This window comes from Pundamilia nyererei, unplaced genomic scaffold (genome assembly GCF_000239375.1).
Source record: "Pundamilia nyererei isolate P.nyererei 1_Seehausen unplaced genomic scaffold, PunNye1.0 scaffold00004, whole genome shotgun sequence".
Lineage (NCBI taxonomy): Eukaryota > Metazoa > Chordata > Actinopteri > Cichliformes > Cichlidae > Pundamilia > Pundamilia nyererei.
The window spans coordinates 8846376-8854381 of record NW_005187405.1 but is presented as its reverse complement, the minus strand read 5'-3'; the positions used below and the strand labels follow the sequence as shown (position 1 = coordinate 8854381).

The 8006-nt window shown below is 36.8% G+C and overlaps 1 protein-coding gene across 1 annotated transcript in view; it reads right to left on the bottom strand.

Annotated features, from left to right (window-relative positions):
• Positions 1 to 8006, bottom strand: part of tmie (transmembrane inner ear) — a 14278-nt gene that overhangs the window by 4557 nt on the left and 1715 nt on the right. Inside the window, exons 2-3 of the mRNA XM_005721560.1 lie at positions 5411 to 5528; positions 292 to 441 (exon numbers count right to left, since the gene is read on the bottom strand). Of these exons, the coding sequence (XP_005721617.1) occupies positions 292 to 441; positions 5411 to 5528 (268 nt within the window). The remainder of the gene's footprint in view (positions 1 to 291; positions 442 to 5410; positions 5529 to 8006) is intronic.

Sequence of the window (8006 nt, the reverse complement as noted above, 5' to 3'; positions counted from 1 at the left end):
CCCCCCCATCCATGTCTGCGATGTGCTTTGGTCTAAGGGAGTCTGATGTCTCTCTCTGTCTATCTCTGTGCACTTCACTAATGGTTCAAGAGGAATGCATGGAAAATTCAAGCAGTTATCCATCATTTCTCTCATTTGAAGGAACTGGTAGTTGAAGTATTTAAGGAGTAGGACAGTTCTTTTGAACTTCCGCAGCTGGTAGCTGGTACCTGCTTGCAACTATAACTCAATTATAAACCAATCTAATACTATCATATTAATATTTGAAAGATATGAGAGAGGGGTACTTACAGCCTGGGATCTCAGTCAGCTCATTAAGAGGTGGCACTGTCTCTAATGTGTTGGCGTATTTCTTGGCAGCCTGCCTTTGTGCATGCCTTGCTTCAATTTCCTTTTTTGTTCTGGGAATTCGGCATTTGAATATACAGCACAGAGTGATGACTAAAGGAGAGAAGTACAAGGATAAAGACAGGGTGGCGTTATTTGAATAAGACATTTTAATAACACCTTACATGATCAATAAGAACTTAAGGGGCAGTGGCAGTCACAATATACAGTGGGGTCCAAAACACTGCGAATACTAGCTAAGGTACATTTTTATAAATTCCACATTACAAATGAATATAAGCAAAATACAACATTAAATACAACATACAATTAACATTCTGACTGAATGTTTAAAAAATAAATAGATTTCAGAATATCTTTGTATTTGTTTGGTGTTTTGGTCGTCCTCCTCCCATTCTTTGATGACAGAAAGCAATCAAGCTGGAGGTGTGTGCAAGAAAATACCTTACCCTATCCTACCATTACCGGACAAAGTTCCAAAGAATGTTTTGTGACATGTTTTGCTTTGTCAGCATACAAATGCTTCCTCAAATATTCAGTGGTGAGTAAAGTCGAGCTACTGAGGAGTCCATGAGTGCTCCTTAATCCTGGTTCACTTGGACTCATTATCCTGCTGCAGTATGAATCTCTCTACACAAAGATGCAAACTAAGAGGGAGAAAATGTCTAAAAACGCCTGTGAGTGCTTCTTGTTCTAAACACATCCCTCAATGACTAACTGACTGAAACCGATGCTGACGTGTGATGAAGTTGCACCACAGCCACATGGCTGCATAATGAAGTGTAACTGTGTTACATGTTTAGCAGGCCAACTGTAGTTTTGCTGTGTATGTTTGCTGTGTTGCTCTTCCCGGTCTCGGTACAGCCCACCTTCCAGTGGAGCCAGTGAGCAGCTGGCTCCACTCAGCAATCAGCTGTGGTAGTACTTAAGCTGAGGAGAAGACAGCCAGTGCCAGAGAGCTTTGTCCTGACAGGGACTGAGCTGTGGTGTTTGTTGCCTACTCCCTGGTGAATGTGAATGTGAATTTTCTTCTGGATTGATGTGTTGAGCTGATCAGCTTCAAAGTCTGTTGCCGTATTTCATTTTGTTTTTCATGACAGTTGTTGCTTGGTCATGTTTTTTAAAGTTAAAATGGTGATAAATGTATTTATTTTGTCCCTCTAATTCTGCTTCAATTTCCCCGCAGACACCATTTGTTAGTTCCCCACATCCATTGGACTTACTGGTAACAGTTTTAACATTGATTGGTGTATTTTCTTTTTCTTTTGTAATTCTAGCTGGAGAGAAGGTACACAGCCACAGGATATGTTTAATAGCATCCTACATCTTGCATGCTACTTCTAGTCTTGCTCTCTCTTTCATCACTCAAACATGGCATGCTCAGCAGGGAGCGGTGAATGAAACATCCATAATTAATCTTTATTTACCAAAATGCTGGTTATGAAGAATCCAGTTAGAATGTTAGATTAGGTTTAGTCATATTTGCCCGTCTGGGTCTCTGCATGTGCGAGTGTAAAGTGTAAGTTTGTGAAAGGCTTTCTATTGTTACAAACCGCTGTGTGCACATTGAATAGGTTTTGTATATTGTATTGTTAAATTGTTGCTATGCTTTTATGTTTGTTACTGAAGCAGAAGCAGCCGTGCATGTAGAGCCCTTTTACAGATTACATTGTCTATAGAAGTAGAGATGAAATGTTTGGTTGATTGAGCACAAAATTAATTAGCAACTATCTAGTTAATTTTCTAAAATAATTTTTAAAAACCATAACATTTCATGCATGAAACGATAGTCCTAGCTTTAAAACAGCCACCCTCCAGGCCCTCAATAAACTCTTAAAGATCCAAAGTATATACTTAGGATTTTTTTTTTTTACTTATTTATTTATGTACACGAGGATAATTCATTCATGTCTTAAAAAGGCTCAGCTGTAACTCAACACCTTTGGCTCCTTTTGTATACGCACATCGATGAATATGCAAATTAATCTGCGCCTCTTCCCTGTGTCTTTTGCCCACAGCCAAATATAAAAGTAGAGCCTCTCAGGCGGAGATTATATTCATTTCAGGAAGTATGCATGTGCAACTGCAGACACCATGGAGGAACAGTCACTCTTGTTGTACCTTTTTCCCCATGAGTCTCTTTGATGACACATGCATGAAGGGCAAGTGGGCTCTCATACATGCACGGACACATGAAACGAGTGTAGATTAGGTTATCAAATAGCTAATAATGTGTCATTAAGCTATAACTTGTTCCCTATCACCCACTTTGCAAGTTCCCAGCTTCTTGTTTTCTTGGTTTGTCTCAATCATGTTTTAGAGACCGTTACTGGACACTGAAATTCCACAAATATTGCAAAAATATTTGGCCATGCCATCAATGCCTTTGCAGATGACATGTCTTATACACAATTTTAAAACCTGCTTTTCATTAATTGGGTAATGTTGTGAGGTTTGGGCTGTTGGTTGGACAAAGCCATGCACTGGGGTGACATCACTTTGAGCCCTGAGATTTTTAAAATAATTTCAAACCAAATAATTGAGAAAAACATAATCAGCAGATGAATCGCCGTTAATAATAATAATAAGTTGTAAACATCACATTGTAAACGTCCACGGCAGACCCAGTGGCATTTCGATAAGTTTTTATTAATCCCTACACGGTTGCTGTACATTCGCACTCAGAGCTGCAGCTCTCCCGCTGCCAGCTCAACATAACACCAACAACAACAACCCAACCACAGGACCCAGTACAATATTTAAGTCGCGGGGCGTGATTGCGGATGCCGTGCAGGTGCGTTATTTTTGATTACTTTCTGTGCAGTGTGTCAGCTCAAATTTGGATACAAAAAAATTGAACAAAATTTGGTTTTTGCTTAACAAAAAAGTATTTTTGTCAAGTTTTGAAAGATTTCTTAAATATTTGTGTTTTCTTGTTTTTATGGCGAGGGTCTAAATAATTTGTTAAACACTGTATGGATTAAGCTTTCAGTACTAATTACACTCAATTACTTTTTAAACCACTGAATAGCATCACCTATTGAACAGTTGTAGGTGTATAAATGAGTTTATCAGAAAAGCTACACCTGTGGCATTCATGGATTTAATGGTTTTATTGAGGTATTGTACTTTTGAATCACTGATTTTGTGGGTCTGCATGCTGATAGATAGATAGATGATTGCTGGCAGCAGATGTCATATGTTTTTTGTATTACTGTACTGCCAATTATGTTAGCGCTTTATTTTGCTGTTCGGTGTTTTTATTTAGTTCCCTTTTGCATTGTTCACTGTAAAATCTGTATTTTGCATAGTTCGAGGATTCAGTCCCGTTGCTCAGTGTCTCCAGTGCTTTGGCCTGTGTTGGTCTCTAGTCAAAACTGTAGTTTGAATATGAGAATTGACTTGATGGATATTTGTGGATGTCATTTTTTTCTTCTTTTTTCTTTTTTTTTTTTTGAGAAAATGCATGTTTACTAAATCTTTTCATAAATAGCCAGCCAAGGCAGATAACCCACAGAGTCTGTTGTGGTATCTTCACTTAGGCCACTGGGAGTCAATTGACCTATGAACAATGGGTGTGAGTTTATTTATGAAAAGAAGCCTATGATGAGTAGGTCAAATCAATGTGATGCCGGCTGAATACATGTCTCTGTGAAAGGTCAACATAGAGAAATAAGACGTGCATGGGGGAAATGCAGACTTGGTAGGTGGACAAACCATAAACTGTCAGCAGCTGCTCTGTCAGTGCTACAGTCCTGTCTGCTTGAAGGACCTGATGCTGCTAGCCCAAGTTTACCGTAGGACTGCAGCTCTGGGATGAGTGATAGCGGTGAAGCCTGGGGTGGCACTACCAGATAGGGTTAAGAGGGATAAAGACAACTCCAGTGGAGAAAAAAGCTGCTAATAATAATATGTCGCTTCTTATCAGGGCCTTTCAAGGAGAACAGTCCTTTTGGCAAATATTCACAATGTTAGAAACTATCTAAGGATAAGATAAACACACCCAAACAGCCTATCACTTATGATCTGGTAGTTGGACTTGATTGATTTGAGCAGTGACTTTTCCCAGAAGGAAGTCAATGCTTTAAGTCAGACATTTCTTCCGGTTTCCAGTTTTATTTCAATTAAAGTATGTCTGAATCCTTAAGATGTAAAATCGTGCTGTAAAATATTATATACTGTATATACAGAATACATAGAACATAACAAAATAGCAGAAATTTAACATTACAAAATGAAAACTATGAGGTCAAAATAACACATTCTGCGTGGTTGTAAGTTTCCTTGTGTTACTGTGCAACCAAAATCCATGTTCTCAGAAAGGGCACATGGAGTGTTTACTCTCTGCATGAGTAGGTGAGTAGGCCCATGGCATTTTTGTGTCTAAGGCCAGTGGTCATGATAACCCATCATGGCACCAAGAGCATGCATGAAAGCAGGGTTATTATTTTTTTGCTTGCACAGTGACATGTTTCATAGTGGCACTAGGACTGTTTATCAGTCAAGTTCTTTAGGATGTGGTAAAATTATTATTTCATCTAAATGCACCGGGAGGTCATGTTTTCTAAAAAATGATTGGTGAAGTATCTCAAAAGCAAATGATGTGGTGTCTCCCCTACAGTATTCCTTTTTAATATGCTATTAATGATTAGCCCTGGCTGAACTGCATCAGGGAACAAATGTGTAACCTGCTAAATGTCATTATGCTACCACTGCCAATGTGAGCATGCCAAAGACTCCATTCAGGCCAAAATGCAGATAAGAATGAAGACTTGAACTGTTTTCTGAAACAAATCTGCCAGAATAAAACAAACAAACAAACAAAACAAAGTATCTCTGCCCTCATCCTGCAGTTGTTCTTATCAGCTGCTTAGCGAAATTGTTCCATTTGCTGACATAATATCAGTATTATTGTGATAATCAATCACACTGTGCTTGATTATCACATTGTGAACTCATAATTGAGGACATTTGCACTCTGCAGCTACATCTCAAGATAGCTGTTTTCTTTATGAATGATTTGTGAAGGTGACAACAAAGTGATTTCCTGAGATATACTAACCAACTGCCAGAACAAACATGGAAAAGATACCAATGACCTGCCATAACCGCAGCCCCCAGAAAACAACGGTCTCTGAAGTGACAGGGTCGGGCTTCTTTGGGGGATCTGTGGGTAAAAGCTGTGGGCAAAAGAGAGAGAGAGAGAGAGAGCATCAACTGTTTTTATATATCTGCACACAAACTAAAAATAAATCTTCACAAAAAAAAAAAAGGATTAACAACAGTGCAAAGCTCAAGGAGCAACACGATCTTAGAGGACCTCAAATTTCAGAGAACTATTTTTAGTTTTCACTGTGATACTTCATTCTTTAGGCAATGCAGCATGTCAGTAAAGTACTTGGTGTTCGAGTTTTCAGTCACTCTGCAATCTTTTCTGACTCAAAGTAAAATGAAAAGTTTTTGAATCTGTCATATTGTCACAAAGCATTACCATTTAGATAAGAAATAAGGGTTGAAGTCAGACGGGCATTGATTGTTCAGCATGCAGCTGGATGAAGCATTAAGGAATTATATCTGCCTTCTTTCTGTGAATTTACTACAAGTGTGCAGCCAACATCCTTGTACTGTATGTCCTTGTACAGCCTCACATTTCATTCCGAGCAATGTTAGCGCCTCAACATCATTTCAGTTATTAACAACTACAGTGTAGCTCATATTGTATTTACCTGGCAAGGATACTTTGGCAAATGTTTACATGTCCACAGATTGTAGATTTTCTTAACACAATTTCATGATAATAAAACATTAAAGGTTTATAGCTGATATCAAAATGAACCCATATAATGAACTCATATAATTATAGACACCATCTGGTGCTGGGATCGTATCAACCCTAAATGCCGTCACCACCAACTCATGAGTACACAGTAGTCATTACAACATTATTCCATCAGTAGGCAGTGCTGAGTCTTATCTTTGAACTCTTTCAGTTTGATGACACCTGTGAAATCACACTCACTGGGCCACAGAAACACATTTTGACAGCCACACGCATGCAGTACATTTGATATATAGATGTACTGTAAGAAAATCCCAAGAGACAAAGCAAACAATTATCAGAGCATTTTCTAACAAAATTATTTAATCAATTATCGTACAAATAAAAAGGCTAATAAAATAAAATAAATAAATAAATAAATAAAAAGGCATAAATATATGGATTTGGAAAATAAGTAAATAAATAGAAAATAAATAGCTATAAATAAAAACTAATTCCCTTGTTAACTTAGCGAATGGAACAGAAATTTTCAAATAATATATTAATCCATAAATATGTTGTTAAAATGAAAAATTGTATTAAATTAAATAAACTAAATGTATTAATAATAATAAATTAATTAATTAATTAATAATATTAATAAACCAAATGTATTAAATGAAAAATATATTAAATTTAAACATAAAGCCATCCATAAGTATGTAGTGAGTAAATAATTAATTACAATAATAAAATGTAGTTTGAAAAGAGAAATTGAACAGAACCCCCTGCTTCCTATTCCTGTATTCCTCTCATTTAGTCTTTCCTATACATGTTGATCCATGTGCTCCATTCCTAAAACAATTTGTGAATGTTTTGTAGCTCTCTTTTAAAAACTGCATTTTAATATACATTTTCATTATGTTCTTAGATTTATTTGTAACACTTTAAGATGATCAAATTGTATTTTTATGCAAAGTATTTATTGTTGCTTCATATTCAAAATCTTTTTTAAATCTCATATACTATAATTTTTAAAAAGTAATATGTAATTTAGTCAAATATTTAACTTTTGATTAATTTTTATTCTGAATGTATGTTTTCATATTGTACATTCTGTTAGTGTGACTGCATTTTATTTCTCTAATATTTTAATGACACTTTCAGTCCTCCATAAAAAGGATCTTTAGTATTTCTTTAAGGAAATCTCCCCAAACCCCCTGTATGTTTCCATGCCAGATGTGAACTTACATGGTCCCCCTTAAAAACAAGTACCCACAGTGACAGCAGTGAATGTGTTGCACAAGTTGACTGCTTTCCATAAACTTTCTCAGTGTTCTGAGATGTCTCGCATGTTGTACAAAGTTTTTCTTGTTACCGTCCAAGACCAACTGTTTTGTGATTTCAAAGCTCTCTCCAGAGCTGTGGATTAGGGAACAATAAGTGTAGAAACTGGCTGTAGTATGCGTTTGTCTTCCTGCTAGATCAATGACTTGGATCGGTACTACCACAGCCATCAGAGGGCCGGTTCCCTGATAAAATTACTGAGTAGATTTCTCCCTGTCTCCTCTGTATCGATCACTTGATTTGATGATACAAGGCTGTTTTGGAAACTCTACACTTTAGTCCATAAACCAACAGAGAACAGATCAGAAAATGGACGTTATTGCATTTGTTGCCTTTATGTGTGACAGAATTATGAGATGAACCACAAAAAATCAAAGTTTCAAAAATAAACTAAAATGGTGATATCATACACGTGATAAACAGCAGCATAGGATGAGATGAAAAGGAAACAGTTGATGGGAATGGTAAGTCAGTTAAAATACTAAAAAGGATGAGAGATGTTACTATCATACTAGAAATTAAAAACAAGCGCTCGTCAACTTCCCAGGATATC